An 18,021-nucleotide genomic window follows, 5' to 3' on the forward strand; every position below is an offset into this window, starting at 1 on the left:
GGTGATAGCTGGGATGGCCTTGGAAGTCACTTGCTGAGGACTGGGAGGTACTCCACCAGCCCTGGACTGCTGACTTCATAAAAGAATACAACTTTTAGTTTATTTAACCCATGCTATTTTAATTAGAACTGCTTAGCTGTGTCTGCACCAAGGTTCCCAGTAAGCCAGGGAAGCGCTAACAGCCTTTAGGAATCAGGAGGCATAATACTCAAATAGGCATGTTGGTCTCTGAGCTGACTTCAACACTAGTAAACAACGCAAACCCTTTTCTTAAAAATCTCCATGAAAACAACAACAACAAAAAGACAAACATTCAGAGTACCTCTTTGCACCTCGTATTAAAAGCCATTTCCATCTTCCTTCTAGTTTCAGGGATACAACATTTCTTCATGACAGGAAAATAGTGTGGATATTTTAAGGTAATTTTATACTTGTCATCATCTGTCTTTTCTAAACTGTCAATGAAATCATCAGGAAGAGCACCTGCAAAAAATCATTTTTTTCATACATCAATTTTTCCACTCATTATTAGTTTATTTAGCATTGGCATAGTGCCTTTAAGAAGCTCTAGGAATTCTGTGGAGTAATTGAAATTCAAGTAAAATAATGACAATCCTTACAATATCATTTGACGTTCCTGGAATGGGGGTGGTGATTAGAGGACAGGTGGCTTAGGAGATGGTAATTCAAAATGTGAATAGGCTTCAGTGCACTTGTGCAGATGGTGTTTTGATGGAGAACAGGCAAAACTAAGCCAAGAAAGATCCAGAACAGGTTAAGAAGAGACTAGTGTAAGTTACAATGTAGGCAATATTATAAGGCAAAAAATTCCAAGGTACTGAAGGCATAAGTTACCAAGAAATATTATGAAATCTCCTTTGAAATGTCTCTAGAAATAGTTTACACATTTTTATTAGCATACAACCTAAGCATGGCTCAGCTGTCTTTTTTGTAGAAGTGGTAATGGGTTCTGTAGAAGGTATAGGGTCACTTTTTAAAGACTTCTTTCAACTTTGATCTGGCAAACTGTGAGGTAACATTCTTTTCCTAACTTATATTATTTAACCAGGAAAAACTCAGAATTTTACCAAGTTCAGCCTTGGAAAATACAAGGAAGGTATCATCCTCATTGAGGTTTTTGTTGAAGTCAATACATAGCTCACTCATTCTTTTCTTCATGGCTTTGATTTCCTGAACAGAAGATACAAATATAGAATATTAGCAATAAAATGAAATCTTCACTTTAATGCTATGAGTCAAATAAGTTTCACTTTAATATGAAGATTGGCTTCTATGGCCAACCCTCAGAAAGTATGTTTTTTAAAGATGTGTATCATAAAAGTTTCCTGCAGTCTTCTACGCTGTGTCCATGAGGATCTTTATGCAACATGTACAAAAAGGCAATCCCAGGGATGTGTTAGAAATTAGTCATAAACTGGGCACCTGGGTGGCTCAGCTGGTTAAGAGACTGTCTTTGGCTCAGGTCATGATCCCAGAGTCCAAGGATCAAGTCTTGCATCAGGCACCCTGCTGAGTGGGGCATCTGCTTCTCCCTCTGACCTTCTTCCCTCTCATGCTCTTTCTCATTCTTTCTCTCAAATAAATAAATAAAACCTTAAAAAAAAATAATTGTAAGCTTGTAAGAACTAAATAAGTTTAGGAGGTATAGTCAAAGCAGACTCAGGCACATAATATATACACACAATAAATAGCTGCTGGGTGAATGAATGATTCTAGTTACCTGTTAATAATTAACATATTTTAGTCTTTTCCATTCAAAGTTTTAATACAGAAATCAGTATTTGGTGCCATAGTAAACTGAGAGAGAATCAATTCTATTGTTGCTTTGGAAAACAGGTTATGTCTTAGTTTTATAGATCTTTGTAAATTAAGTTGATATGGGCCTTAACATTTGTATAAAAACTATTAGGTAAGAAATCAAAGGAAACCACAAGAAAAAACATGAAACATTTTTATTAACCTGCCCCTTCTTCTAAAAATGCTAGATAATGAAATTCACATTAACCATAACGGTTTTCAAACACAGCCCTGACCAGAAGCCTCAACATTACCCGGGAATTTGTTAGAAACGCGTATCTTGAGACCCACAAATGAAACACAAAGTCTGAGAGGTGGGACACTGTACTCAGAGTTTTGCTGTAAACCATCACTTGGCCTGGATGTCTTGCTTACTGTTCTACTGTGTAGAAGAATGACTTGGTAATTCTGATGTGCATTAAAGTTGAGTCTGCTGATGGAACACATACTGCACAGTACTGTTTTTGGACACTCTGGTTATCATCCCAAGTTCCCTTCTTCCTCTCCCCCATTCTACATTAGTCCTTTAATTTTGGTGCGACCTACACCTGAAGTTCTAGGGTAACTCTATACCAGTTAGGTAATCTCATCCCTACTAAAGTATGGACTGGTTCAGGTAAGCCAGGCATGGCATTCTCCTGACTAAAGAGGGATTCAGGATTAGGCATATGCTCCAACTTGGGCCACTACGACAGGAAGGGAGGTTCGAGGGAGCCTTTTCTAAGTCCTTCTGGATGGTGGATCTTCTAGTTATACAAGCAAATAAATCTATTTTATTGTTTAAACAATGTCAATGGTTTTGTCAGTTGTAAATACATTTCAATTAATACAATGCCCCTAATGGAAATGATGCCTGACCTGGAAGACAAAAGGTAGGGTAAGTGAGATTAGTCACACATTTCTCCTCTTAACTAGGCTTAAGAGGATACAAGGTGTTCAAAGGGCATTTAGATGACAGAAAGGTACCTGTATCTCAGTGGTACCTTCAGTTGTATCTACTGTGCTGACATCACTTGGTTTGGATGTCTTTCACACTTGTTTCCTGTTCTATTGTTAGAATAACCTGGAAACAGATCAAAGGTTACATTTCCTGTTCAAGAAGAATGATTTAATTCTGGAGCTGGGTTTACTTCTGAAACTGGAAGACGGGATCAGCGTTAGACAAAAAAAGTTTGAGAAGCACTTTTCAGTAGCTAATCTGTCTTCCTTTAAAGGGCATAGGTAGTAAGCCCTTGAGCAACAGAGATTTGAACCATCTGGGGCAAATATATAGATTTTTTTCAATAAAGTTCAATACTATAAATGTGTTTTTTCTTCCTTGTAATTTTCTCAACATTGTCTTTTTTCTGGCTTACTTTAAGAAGACAGTATATATAAAACATGAAACACATGTTAATCAACTATGTTATGGGTAAAGCTTCTGGTCAATAGCAGGATGTTAGTAGTTACATTTTTGGGGAGTAAGAAGTTATATAGATTTTTGAATGTGTGGGGGGTTGCCACCTCAACCCCCAGGTTGTTCAAGGGTCAACAGTTTGTTTTTTTTTTTTAAAGATCTTATTTATTTATTTGATATAGATTGAGCATAAGCAGGCAGAAAGGCAGGCAGGGGGAGAGGGAGAAACAGGCTCCCCACTGAGCAGGGAGCCTGATGCTGGACCCAATCCCAGGACGGTGGGATCATGACCTGAGCCGAAGGCAGTTGCTTAACCAACTGAGCCACCCAAGTGCCCTCAATCATAGGATATTCTATTCCAAATTGCTTATATTAAAACTCTCCATCATAAAAATTTTATTACCAGTGACCAAGGGAGTGTCAATGCTAATCATCTACTAAAACCTGGAACCAGCTATAAGAAAATGTATACTACAGCAGGGAAAATAAGCCCAGCACACATGAAACAAATATAATTTGCAGAGGATTAAAAAAAAAAATTATCAGTTGTCTGTAAGTCACCATGAGATGAAGAGGAGCTGTAGAATTTAAAACCACTGACTACCAAATACACTGTAAATGGATTTATATTATGCATTATTTTCTATATTACAAATATGTTGTTTCCCAATCTGTTTGTTGTATTTTATTTATTCTTTTTTTTTCCAATAAGAAAAAGAAACATAAACTCACATTTTGTACTTGTTCTGGAAGATGGAGCCCGTTCCTTTTTCCCATTTTAATGGACTTCTCCAAGTATCTTCTGGCTTCAGGTTTTATCTTACTCAGATCACATGTTTCCTGAAATTAAAGAGTGTGACAACCATTTCTGTTACAATAATGCATCGGTAAATTATAAACTGCGAGACCAAAGCAAATTTATTCATCATCTCTGTTGGGCTATGAAGCACATAGGTGATTACGAGGCAGGTTCTTTTGAAGACCTAATTCTTTTATGCTTTAGTGAGCTCTGCTATTTAAAAGAGAAAAATTAAATAACTAAAAAGCTAACCAGAATTGCCTTGCCTTGCATCAGAATCGAGAGTGCCTGTACCACTTGAAAGTGTGATAATAGAAACATTTGCATAACCTCATTCTGAGCATTCTCTATGACCATGGTCTTTTTCAAAAAACATATTCCTTATCACAAATCATCTGGATTTAATTTCCCATCATTTGCTAACCTGGTTCCACTTGAGAGGGAAGAATAGAAATAATGGGCAAATTCTACACAAACGGAGAGTGGGACTCTCTTGCCAACATACCAAACAAGGACAGCTGGATAAAACCCCAGCCAAAGGCTTCCAACACTTCAAAAATGCCTTAGTGTCATTTGGCAAGAGAGATCAAGAGACTACAGCAAGCAGCATATGAGCAAGTATCTGGGGAAAATGAGTCAACACTGCACAAAAAGGAGGAAAGCTGGACAGAACATTTGAACCTGTATGCAGCAATACAAACAACATCACTCAAAAGAATGGAGGGCCCTAGAGGAGAATGGAAAATTCTCCCAGCAATAGTAAGGTAATAAAAACACCAGATGTTTCTTTAAAACAGGTGGCAGAATATACATGGCACATCTGGATGGCTGGCCAGTTCATGGTCCCTGGGAGGAACTGCACTCTGGACAGACTCAGCAGGTGTAATGGATTCAGTTTGGGTGAGAGCCAATGAGGGACATCTGTCTCTAAAGCCTTAGAGACCTACTACTGGGTGCACTCTCTCTCCATCAAGACCTGGGCTGCCCACCTTTCGGCTTTATATTTTCCCAACTAAATACATCTTTGAAAGAGCAATGTTTAGCTTTAGAGCCCTCATTTTAGATTGCTGGTGTAAGGCTTTTGCTGCTATGATTCTGTAATTTTTCACATTACGTTGCAGCAGGTAAATAGCTATATTTTATTTTTAAAAAATCTTCTATTTATTTACTTGGGGGGGCAAAGAGAGAGAGAGAGAGAAAGCATGCATGAGTAGGTGGGGGGGGGATACAGAAAGAGAGGGAGAATCAGACTCCCCACTGAGCAGGGAGCTCTACATGGGGGCTCAATCCCAGGACCCTGAGATCATGACCTGAGCTGAAGACAGATGCTTGACCAACTGAGCCACCTATCCTCCTCCAAATAACGATATATTTTTTTAAAAGATTTTATTTACTTATTTGACAGAGAGAGATCACAAGTACACAGAGAGGCAGGCAGAGAGAAAGGGGGAAGCAGGCTCCCTGCTGAGCAGAGAGCCCAACGTGGGGCTCAATCCCCAGACCCTGAGATCATGACCTGAGCTGAAGGCAGAGGCTTTAACCCACTGAGCCACCCAGGCGCCCCCAAATAACCGTATTTTAACTGAGGGTACTACTTAATACAACAATCTGTATCTCACTTTGCCTATCGATACAAAATTTTATGTTCCAGTACTGAAGCATTTTTGTGCATGCATTACTCATTGTTTCCTCTGCGTTTATTCTCAGTGGAGGCAGAGAACAGTTAGACTCCTTTTTCCATAATAACCTCCTTTTACATCCTTGGAGAACTTCTGAGCATGCTGGCATGACTGGAGTTGGAACCCTCCCTAAGAGGCACTGGTGCACACTGGGATCCCAGCAGCAGGTGCCTGCAACAGGAAGAAACCCATAATGGCCAGGGAGATAACAGGGCTGTGGGCTGGCTCCCTTAGGGATGGCTAACAGTTCAAGTCAGAGTGTTCATGTGCAAGTGATTAACCTGGGTTGATCAGGGTTTTTTTGTTTGTTTGTTTTTTTAAGATTGTACTTATTTATGGGAGAGAGAGAAAGCGAGAGAAGGAACACAAGCACAGGGGAGCTGGAGAGGGAGAAGTAGGCTCCCCGCCAAAAGCAAGGAACCTGATGTGGGACTAGATCCCAGGATGCCAGGATCATGACCTGAGCCGGAGGTAAGACACTCAATGACTGAGCCACCCAGGCCTCCCTTAAGGGTGGTTTTGACAGCACCGGAAAGTATATCCTGAGGTGCGGGGCACAGCAATAGGAGTTTCTAGAAGGCATAATACTGGATGTTGTAAGGTTGGGGAGCATCTAGGTGGGAGCTATGTGTAGCAGGGACAGAGGAAAAATATCTCCCAAGAGAAGGGCCTGGAAAGAGCTGGGTAAGCTGTGAAGGACCCAAACAAACAGGTGGAGATCCTGAGCAGAGGGCATTCCCAGCAGGGTGGTGAGCCAAGGCAGAAGCTGGGCACCCTGCTGGAGAACAGTGTCCCAGGTACTTGGGTTCTTGGGTTCACCTGGTCACAATGGCCGTGAGCTTAGAGCAAAGGCTCAAGACAAGTCTCAGCAGCTGAGGTAAGAAGAATTCTCACTCTGTGCTTTGCTCAGTCAGGAAGGGCTCTCAAAAGAGGAGCGCCTGGCCTTGCTGCATCTTGGAGTACTCAGGCTGCTACTTCAGAAAGCCCAGATTAAGCACACTCAGTACAGAAAACTCAAACTCATGGTCCTGGGGAGGTAAAAATGACAGACTCCCCAAAAAGGTAAGACAAGCATAAACAGGCAGAAGGATGTTTTGAGAAAAATCTGACCCAAATCAGTTCTAGTTAAAATATCACTATCTACACTGAAATATTTGACTGAGCACAGAAATGACACGTAACATAATTCTGACTCAACTGTAACCAGGCACCGTCTGCCAGTCAGACTCTGAGGTCTCAGGAATCTCTGGAGGGCTCTTTACTCCTGTAAAGCACTTCTAAAATGTGCTTCTAAAGCACATTCCTATCCCAGAGCTGATCATATGAATATTCTCCCTTATAATCTCCAGGCAAGATCAGAATTACTGCTTAAGGATTTTCTAACGAAATCTTTACTACTCTGCTGTAGTTGACTCTTCCTTCCTGAATAAGAATTTAATCCACTTGAGAGTTTGTTTCGAGGTTCTAGCAGGGGAGCTCAGCTACTCATATACCCTTGACTATGGACTCTGGGAAACTGAGGGTTTCAGAGGGAAGGGGGATGGAGGGATGGGTTGGCCCAGTGATGGGTATTCAGGAGGGCAAGTATTGCATGGAGCACTGAGTTTTATAAAAACAAGCAATGAATCATGGAACACTACATCAAAAACTAATGATGTACTGTATGGTGACTAACATAACATAATAAGAAAAAAAAATTTAATCCACTTGATTTAAAACCAGGTCTCAGACCTCTTTGGGTGAAGCTTCTCCTCTTTAGGGGTGGGGGAACGCCTAAAGTGCTCTTTGGTAATTTTCAAATTCGTATCATCTGACAGTAAAGGCTCTTACTTTATTTAATCTCTGGGTGAGAAAATTTAGTTTCTTCCTAACCTCTTCTGGTAACAGAGAGGTTTTATATAAAAGTATGAATGCATGAGTATACACACACTTACACATGTCCTTGTACACTCATTTCACAGACAAGAAAGCTGAAGTTAAATGATCTTCCTAAGATCACTCAGCTATTTATTAGTAAAAAGGGACAGAAAGAAAATCTGCAAAATTCTTTCTCTGGTCTTTTTTTTTTTTTTTTTTTTTAAGATTTTATTTATTTGACAGAGAACACAAGTAGGCAGAGAGGCAGGCAGAGGGAGAGAGAGGGAAGTAGGCTCCCTGCTGAGTAGAGAGCCCGATTCGGGGCTCAATCCCAGGACCCTAGGATCATGACCCGAGCCAAAGCAGAGGCTTTAACCCACTGAGCCACCCAGGAGCCCCCTTACTTTGGTCTTTCCCCCAATATATTATACCACTACATTATAACACCTTAGTTTGTTATCATTCTTCAAAATTTCATTATAAATAAGTAAAAATTTTCTTAATTTCTCTCCAATCCTCCCTACTTTCTACCCATAACTGTGTCCTTTTCTTTGCCAGACCCTCACATTTCCAGTATGAAAAACAGATAAATAAAAAATAATTTTCAGCGGGACCTTCTATATTGTGTATACAAAGTAGAAATTATGATGTTGTTAAAATTGCCCTGAAAGTTGAGACAGTGTATTTCTTTGAATATCATTTAGAAAAATGGATTCATAAACTGTGGATACACTACACAATAGAAGATAACAAAAGTGTAGACTACAGGTCCTTTTGCAAAAACTAAGGGCATAACTGACTTAATTAAATGAGTTATATTTGTAATTCCTTTCTTTCCAATGTTATGTTTTCTTTTAGATTTCTGACTAATGTGAAGAGGCCATTTTTAGGTGGCTGCCTGGGGTCAGGGATAGGGCAAACAAAGGCCTGCTTCCTGACATACTCAACACATTCTACACACTACTACAAGAGTCCCTGCTTTGGTGTGAGCCAGAGACCCAGTGAGGACATCGGGAGTGGGCAACCATACTGCATGAAGACACATTTTAACGGGGACTAGTTCAGGTCCATTCAGCGTACACTCACTGGGCTCCCACCTATGCCACGCACTGGAGAAATAAAGACAAATGTCCTTGAGGTGCTCTAAATAATATGAAGGAAAACAAACATATTAGCAGATAATGGCAGCATCAGGCAGTGAGAGAAAAGAGAGTCAAGCACTTGGGAAGCGCAAGAGTGGGGTCTGGCTAATGGAGAAACTAAGGCAAGGTAGTTGATGTGTTCTATTAGGTCTCCAGGCTTTTAAAGCCTCACAAAGCTACAAGTTTCAGTAGTACTGATTACGACCAATAACTAGACTTAAATGTTTAAAAATCAAGAAGGAATGGTGTAGGTTAAGAAAATTACAATTACTATGCTGAATTTTGGACTTAGTTTTTTCCTTTGCCTGCCTTCCTTTCTTTCTTCTTCTTCTTCTTCCTTTTTTTCCCCGATGGTCTTAAGGCACTGGTGAACAGGCCTCATAACTGGTAGAGTAGGAAACTATACAATGCTTAAAAGAATCTTTACTTAATCCCATGACCTATTCTTTTACACTTTGACATTAAAACTTTAAGTCACTCATTGGCTAAGATGAACTGGCCTGACCAAAGCCAAGGGCTCTGAAAAAAATGTAAACAATATTACAATAGATACCTGTATTTCTCCAGTCAGCTGGCAGCACTGAGACTCTGACTTCCCTAAAGAACCCCTCTTCTGTGCTTATTAGTTAGCAGTCCACTGGAATAAAATACTATATGCCTTGATTGTTTTAACATGGAGACACTGCACATTTTTCTCACCAACATGGTGTGAAAGAGGGTCTATGAAACCTCTGTTGGCTTCTCAGCCAACAGTTAAGAAACCTTTGTCGGGACTGGGAAACACCAAGAGCTGTGGCCCTGACTGGCTTTGGGACAGATCTGTAGCTAAAGGAATGAGGAAATGCTTGTTTTAATTTCTTTCTTTTTTAAAAAATTTTTTTTAATTTTTAAAAATTTCTTTTCAGTGTACCAGAATTCATTGTTTATGCACCACACCCAGTGCTCCATGCAATACGTGCCCTCCATAATACCCACCACTGGGCTCACCCAACTTCCCACCACCCCCCGCCCCTTCAAAACCCTCAGACTGTTTTTCGGAGTCCATAGTCTCTCATAGTTCATCTACCCCTCCAATCTGAATTGTTTTAATTTCTTAATCTTTTTTTTTTCCCCCCTTTTGGTAGAATTAGGGCTAAATTTAACCTGTAAAATCTGCATGTAATATTTTTAATCTATAAGTGAATAAAATTACATACATACACATTATAATGACAAATTAAACCCATCCATTAATTTGTGAAATAGAACAGTAACAGCACTGCTACATTTACCTGTGCAAGAGATAATCCTTCTCCTGACTTTTACCCTAAACATCTTTTCCAGTTTTACCACTTATATATACATTGTTTAGTTCTGTTTCTTTTTGAGCTTGCCAAAAATGATATCTCACTGATGCAGTGTTCTGCAACTTTTTTCTTTCATTGTTACTAAGATTCAGCCCTGCTGTTGCATGCTGCTGTAGTTTATTTACTGCTATAAAATATTACAATGTAAATATACTAAAATTTATTGGTGCCTTTTCCTTCTGGTGGAAATCTGAGTTTTTTCAGCACTTTGCTATTATAACGTTGCCATGAATATTTGTCCAATTTCACCTGTGTACAAACGCAAAAGTATTTCTAGGTAAACAGTGAGCTGGGGGACAGCAAGGATATGCTGAGTTGTGAAGAATGTGAGATCCAACTTCAAATACTAAATTTTTCTCCAAATTAATTACTAGCCTAATTTTTTAATTAATTTACACCTTTACCAGCAGTGCATAAACATTCCCACTGATTCACATTCACAGACACTGGCCATTGTTAGACTTCTTTATTTTTGCCAGTCTGGTAAGTAAAAATGGTATCTTATTGTGACCTTCATTTGCACTTCCTCAATTACTAATGAGGCTGAACATCTTTTCACGTTAAATTGCCATTTGTGTTTTTTCTGAAATATCTTTTCATGTCATTTGCCAATTTTCCTTTTTTTTTATTTTTATTTTTAAAAAGATTTTATTTATTTATTTGACAGTAGATGGAGAGGCAGGCAGAGAGAGAAATAGAGAGAGAGGGAAGCAGGCACCCCGCCGAGCAGAGAGCCCGATGCGGGACTCGATCCCAGGACCCTGAGATCACGACCTGAGCCGAAGGCAGCGGCTTAACCCACTGAGCCACCCAGGTGCCCCGCCAATTTTCCTTTTGGGATGTTTGCCTTTTTTACTGATTATAATAAGTCTTTATCATAGGTACTATTGATACATTAAAAAGCCCAAATTAGCACACATGAGGCATCATGGAGATGCCCAGACATGACAGGTAGAGCTATCTGGTTGGCTTCTACATGCTTCAGCTCCAGCCACCACTGCCTTCAACCCATGCAAGACCCCATGCCAGAACTACCCAAATGATTCCTTTCTCAATTCCTGATCCACAGAATCCATGACAGAAAATAAAATGATTGCTGCTATTTTCAGCCAGTAAGTTTTGAATAGGATATATACATCAATAGACAACTGGAAGCCTTATTGAGCACAGATATTGCATAAAAAATTGTGAAAGTAATTTCATATTTCTATTCAACGATCCTAAGTAACGAATAACATGAAAGCCGAAAAAACATTTTGTATTAATAGTAATAATTAATAATAATATATTGTATTATTATTGTAATTATTGCCTACATTGGTGCTATCTTGAGATCTCAGTATTATTCAAAGCACTTTCATTTTAGTAGATCACGCCTGAAACTGCTGATTTCATATAAATTTAGGATTCTATTATCCAGCTTAATGAAGGCTGGGTATTACATCATGATTGCCATATTTTACTTACAACATAACAAAGAAAAAGAAACAGAATACTTAGATACATCTAATTGGTCTTTTTAAAACTGATTTGGGAGAGAGACAGAGACACACAACAAGGAGTGGGGCAGGGCAGAGGGAGAGAGAAAATCTTAAGCAGGTTCCATGCCCACTGTGGAGCCTGACTTAAGGCTTGAAGTCACAACCCTGAAAGGACAAAATTTCATTTTATCTGAGCCAAAATCAAGAGCTGGATGCTTAAGCAACTGAGCCACCCAGGTGACCCTAACTTAGTCTTTTAGTTACGAATGGGATGAGATTTATCATTTGTTAAAATGTCCAATGCTACCAGAAAGCTCATAGATAGTTTCAGATTTTAAAAAATACTGCCTAAATACCGAGTAATATATAGAATTGTTGAATACCTGAAACTGATTTAACACTGTATGTTAACTATACCAGAATAAAATAAAATAAAATAAAATAAAATAAAATAAAATAAAATAAACACTGCTTAAATAAACACAACTATTTTTCAAGGAAAGTGTTTGAAGGTAACTAAATTCACTAAACAAGCTCCAGTGCATTGAAAAAATTACTAATTCTTTTTATTATTCTGATCTAGCCATAAGAGACATTGTAAAAGCTTTTAAAAATGGTAACACAACAATTGACATGTATAGTAATAATTGCTCTTTTAGAGAAAAGGAGAAATTATGGAAACAACTCTGAAACTACTGTATATTATCACAATACAAACCTGAATTTAAGTAGTCCCAACAAATGAACAAATATGAACCCTCAGTGTCTAGTTGGTATAATACACTAGCGTATTACACAGGCAGAAGTTTGTTCCTAATTTAATGGGATCAGATCACAATATATACAAAATTTAAAAATGTAACAAAGAAATCTAAAGTGACAAACCTCCCACATTTTGATAATATTCATAAAAATCAGAGAAAAACATTAGATAGGACATATAACATTAAGATGGCAATACTTTGAGGCTAGAAAATTCCAAAGGAAAACTTAGAGGTCAGAATGAAAACAGAGTTGATCAAAGGAAGTTAGAAATTCTGGGAAAAAGTTCTAAATAAGTATATAATATGGAGCTAGAAAGAAAATTAGATTTTGGGGGTATGAAATAAAAAATAGGAGACTAGTGATGGTTGAGTGGCTCATTGGCTAACGCCTTCTGCTCAGGTCACAACTTCAGGGTCCTAGGATTGAGCCCCGCCCTGGGCTCCCTGCCCAGCGGGAAGCCTGCTTCTCCCTCTGCCTGCTGCTCCTCCTGCTTGTGCTCACACTCTTTCTGACAAACAAATAAAATCTTAAAAAAAAAATAGGAAATTGTAATTTGAATCACAAAGAATAATAACTGGGCTCAAAGAATAAAACAATGTAAATAATAAGGAACAGTCATAAAGTTATTATAATGTTATTTTTATAGTGCTAAAGATGAACAGTTATGAACCAAGGAGACGAATATAAATTACAGGGAGAAAACTGCCTGTTTGACATAAGGAGACAGACAGCATGTACATTTTACATGTCTAAATAAAGTCTTGATTACATATTCTTTAGTAAGTTACAAATGAAACATCTAAAATAAAACTGCTTTTTAATTTCAACTGTTATAATTTGCTAAAAACAAAATTTTTGAGATTTTTGTATAAAGACATGCAAAATTAAACAAAAATGTCTAGGATTGTAAAACAATGGTTGTTTTCCAAACACACTGCTGGGTGTCATGAAAATAAAAATTCAAAGCAAAGACATAGTGAAACTCGAGGAAGCAAATCAAAACTGGTAATGAAAAGATCAAAAACATTCAAGACAGACCCACCTAAATAAAACATTCATTATTCATCATTTCCGTGAGTCCTGAAAAATGTAAGGATGACAGACAGCAATGACGGGCATGAAACATCCAGTTATGTCATCTCTCATGGACAAAACCACATAATATTTGCAGATAAACGACTCACAAGTCCATTTGCTTGCAGATGACCTGATCTAACATAAACCCTGAAATATTTTGAAACTTTTAAGAGGTTTTCACATTGAACCATTACGTTCATGATGGTTAAAAATCCTTAGATTTATAGATGCACACTTTTTTATACTTGGTCTTCAGTGTTAAGTGAATATAATTGACAACTCAACATAAAACTGTGGTATAACAATATAGAACACTAAAAACTCCCCAATATATAACACTACGCTATGCCCACTATCATAAAAGTCAGAAATAAAATCTAGTAATTTCCAAATACTTTTTATTGTTGATCAAAGATTTTTGCTCTTTTATGTAGATTTCGTTTCCTTTTAAAGGGATTGATAACATTAGGGTGCCTCGGTGGCTCAGTCGGTTAAGCATTTGACACTTGATTTTAGCTCAGGTCATGATCTCAGGATCGTAAGATCAAGCCCCATGAAGGGCTCTGAACTCAGCAGGGCATCTGCTTGAGATCCTCTCTCCCTCTCTGCCCCGACCACCCCATTTGTGTGCACATGCATGCTCTCTCTCTCAAACAAACAAACAAACAAACAAATAAATCCTTAAAGGGATTTATAATGTCATTTACCTGTAAATGCACAATTCTCAGGAATATATCTTCTCTCATGCTCATCTCAATATCAAAACGAGAAAGTCTTTTGTCTGCTTCTGTACTCGCTGCCCGTACTTCTTTGTCAGAGGAAACATGCTGGGGAAAGTCTAGCATGGTTCGTTCCACTGTCAATACAGGAAAATACCATAAGGACTCATCAGATCAGTTCTAAGAAAAATACCTCCTACCTAGATGAATGATCATCCTAATTTAAGTTTTTCATTTCATACTTTCTATAAAGGTTCCTAAGGCTATCAAGAAACAGCATCTAATGCAGGATTGGCTATGGCAGTGGCATTATTAGGAACAATAAGGGTGTACACTGAGTACTTACCAAAGTATGTTTAGGGTATACTTTGTTACCAGGAAATGCAGGAGGATAAAGACATAGTTCTCATAGTGATGCAGTTTATAGTCTGGGATGTGGGAGTACGGAACAGTACATGAAAAGATAAAGAACAATACAGAATAGAGCAGCTTACTTGTCAATGGATGGGATAGTAACTCAACCACAGCAATACTAAGAACTGGAGCACTATGTAATGCCTTATGGGGAAGGCTGGACCTTAGGATGGGCAGGGCAAGAGGAAGACCTCAGGAGAGGATTTGAGAAGCAGAGACTACAAGCGCTGGGACTGGAAGATACAGAGGATGTTTTAGAAAAAGGCAGGTGAATTTAGTGGGTAGGGGTTTGTTTGGAATACAAATTCTTAACCTTTACTACAAACAAATTCCTTAGAGAACCTAATCAAAACCCCTCCCCCAAATGCAAACATTCATACAAGCATAAAAAGTTCCACACTGTTACAGAAGAGTCCCAGAAATCTCAGGGGACATATCCGGTAAGCAGCTCATTATTGGGGCTATTCCTGTTACATGATGGTGGTAATGCAGTCTGCTCTAATTTTCACATATTAAAATTGTTTCTTGGGTTTTTCATATATTTGTATTTTAACTTTAATTGGGCAGAAATCTGATGTCAGTGAAATAACCCATAGTATAGGAAAAAAATGAGTATGGTTTGTAGGGATGGTTGTAGCTATCCTGTGACAGTGAATACATGTTCATTATATTTAGTGCTTTGAAGGTATTCTAAAGAGGTAAAACTTCCACATGTGATATATGGTAGAGAGCAGGACATACCAAGAAATTGTCCAGTTAAATGAGCTACCTAAAATGACTGACACTTATGTCAGTCTTCTTAAAACATTGCTACAAATAAAGCTGTATAAAGTTCCTCAAATATCTGAATAAATTAATAAGGTATGGTTTAAAAAATCAAGTTAAATAATTATTCTTTTTTTAAATTTATTTTTTTATTAACATATAATGTATTATTAGCCCCAGGGGTACAGGTCTGTGACTCACCAGGTTTACATACTTCACAGCACTCACCATAGCACATACCATCCTCAACTGTTCATAACCCAACCACCGTCTTCATACCCCACTCTCTCCAGCAACCCTCAGTTTGTTTTATGAGATTAAGAGTCTCTTATGGTTTGTCTCCCTCCCGATGCCATCTTGTTTCATTTATTCTTTTCCTACCCCCCAAACCCCTCATGTTGCTTCTGACTTCCTCGTATAAGGGACATCATAAGATAATAGTCTTTCTCTGACTGACTTATTTTGCTAAGCATAATACCCTCTAGTTCCATCCACATCGACCCAAGTGGCAAGATTTCATTTCTTTTGATGGCTGCACAGTATTCCATTGTATATATATACCACATCTTCTTTATCCATTCATCTGTTGATGGACATCTAGGTTCTTTCCATAGTTTGGCTATTGTGGACATTGCTGCTATAAACATTCGGGTGCACGTGCCCCTTTGGATCACCACATTTGTATCTTTACAGTAAATACCCAGTAGTGCAATTGCTGGGTAATAGGGTAGCTCTATTTTCAACTTTTTGAGGAACCTCCATGCTGTTTTCTAGAGTGGTTGCACCAGCTTGCATTCCCACCAGCAGTGTAGGAGGGTTCCCCTTTCTCTGCATCCTTGCCAGCATCTGTCATTTCCTGACTTGTTAATTTTAGCCATTCTGACTGGTGTGAGGTGGTATCTCATTGTGGTTCTGATTTGTATTTCCCTGATGCCAAGTGATGTGGAGGACTTTTTCATGTGTCTGTGGGCCATCTGGATGTCTTCTTTGCAGAAATGTCTGTTCATGTCCTCTGCACATTTCTTGATTGGATTTAAATAATTATTCTTTAAGGATTTCATATAAAATATGTACTTTTATGTCCCTTGATTTAAAAAAGAATGGAATAGAACTAAAATTTCATACACACAGCACTTGTTTGATAGTTAACTATATAGTTACAGTTTGTTTACTTTTTAAAATTAGCTCGAGAAAAAATTATGAAAAAAAATGAAATTTCTCCAGAACTAAAATGACCAGAACAAAATGCAGGAGCCTAAAATTGGAAACATATTCTTAAACAAACAATAACACTAAAAACCATTTCCTTCCTTACTTTACCACAAAGACCTGAAGCAGACTTATGCTCTCACTGCCAAACTATAAATAGTACCTGACACTAGATGAATGAGGTTTTGACAGCTATTGCAGAAGGCAGATCGAACTCTGAGAACAGTATGTATACTAATAAGAGAAAGTTAGCCTTTAAAAAGCTACTCCTAGGGGTACCTGGGTGGCTCAGTGGGTTAAGCCTCTGCCTTCGGCTCAGGTCATGATCTCAGGGTCTTAAAATCGAGCCCTGCATTGGGCAGCCTCTCCCAATCTCTTTGCCTTCCTCTCTGCCTACTTGTCGTTTCTCTCTCTGTCAAATAAATAAATAAGATCTTAAAAAATTAAAAAAAAAAATAAATAAAAAATAAAAAGCTACTCCTAAACTCAGAAATTTTTATAATTAACTCACAAAGATGAGCGTATGGGACAGCAAGAATATCAGAAAACTTAAAGTATATTTAAAAGATATATTATTGGGGAAGAAGGAGAATTTAAGTCATTTTTTAAAAGATTTTGTTTTTCCCCACTTTTTTCTGTATTTGTTTAATGTATAAGTCACCAGGCTGGCATACCATTTTGGCCATACATGACAGAAGAACTGAGGCTCTGAATGAAGGACAAACCACATACAGGAAGGGAGAAACACATGAAGCTGCCTTCTGGGAAAACTGCCAAACGGGGACCAATTCCATCCCTCTGACTTTGACTATTGAGACCAACCAGATCTTTTTTATTCAGGAGTTTTAACTCAAGACTTTTAGCCAGATTTAGTGGCCATTAATCAGAATGAAGCAGGTGGTGGTTAAGAGGCAGAAAATGAAACACAAGAGGTAAGAGAGTCCCTATTATGGTAGGACATAAGGTAGGGAACTCTTGGTGTTGAGGAGCTGATGTGGGTAAAGAGATGACTACAGCACTAGGGCTGTGCAGGATTTTGGACAACCTACCAAATTCCAGAATACATACAAATCTTTATGATATCCAATTCTACAGATAACCTATGTTCCTACAAATCCTGGATACACAGCCAAGGCTGCTTAGCCATGATTATACTCCAGTGTATACCTAACCCTTAGAGACAACGGACATGAATCTTCCTTTTAACTCAAAAGGTCTAATACTTATATTACAAAGATAATATATTTTAAGTGTGGGAAATAGAGAAAATAGAAAACTGAGAAAGGCAGAAAAGAATAAATTTTTAAAAATCAACTGAAAACCCAACACTCAAGAAATCAGCAATTATTAAAATTTGTATTTTCTTCTGGTTTTCTTCTCTGTGTGATTTTTAAAAAAATGTTATTAAATACTGTTCCTCAACATGATTTTAATGGCTATACAGTGTTGCAGAGGCTGAATGTATTATTACTTGGCCTTTCTATTGGTTGGCACCCAGGGCTTGTTTCCAAGCTTTTGCTATGACAGAGTGCCTGTTTAAATATAAATGTATAC

General features: G+C 38.1%; 1 protein-coding gene across 1 annotated transcript in view; it reads right to left on the reverse strand.

The window, feature by feature from the left end:
* The window catches only part of NLN (neurolysin), a 96,498-nt gene that overhangs the window by 36,458 nt on the left and 42,019 nt on the right, over window positions 1–18,021 (reverse strand). Inside the window, exons 3-6 of the mRNA XM_004764537.3 lie at window positions 14,068–14,216; window positions 3,947–4,054; window positions 1,089–1,191; window positions 323–483 (exon numbers count right to left, since the gene is read on the reverse strand). Of these exons, the coding sequence (XP_004764594.1) occupies window positions 323–483; window positions 1,089–1,191; window positions 3,947–4,054; window positions 14,068–14,216 (521 nt within the window). The remainder of the gene's footprint in view (window positions 1–322; window positions 484–1,088; window positions 1,192–3,946; window positions 4,055–14,067; window positions 14,217–18,021) is intronic.

The sequence above is a fragment of the Mustela putorius genome, unplaced genomic scaffold (genome assembly GCF_011764305.1).
Source record: "Mustela putorius furo isolate JIRA1106 unplaced genomic scaffold, ASM1176430v1.1 tig00000145_pilon_pilon_pilon, whole genome shotgun sequence".
NCBI classification, from domain to species: domain Eukaryota; kingdom Metazoa; phylum Chordata; class Mammalia; order Carnivora; family Mustelidae; genus Mustela; species Mustela putorius.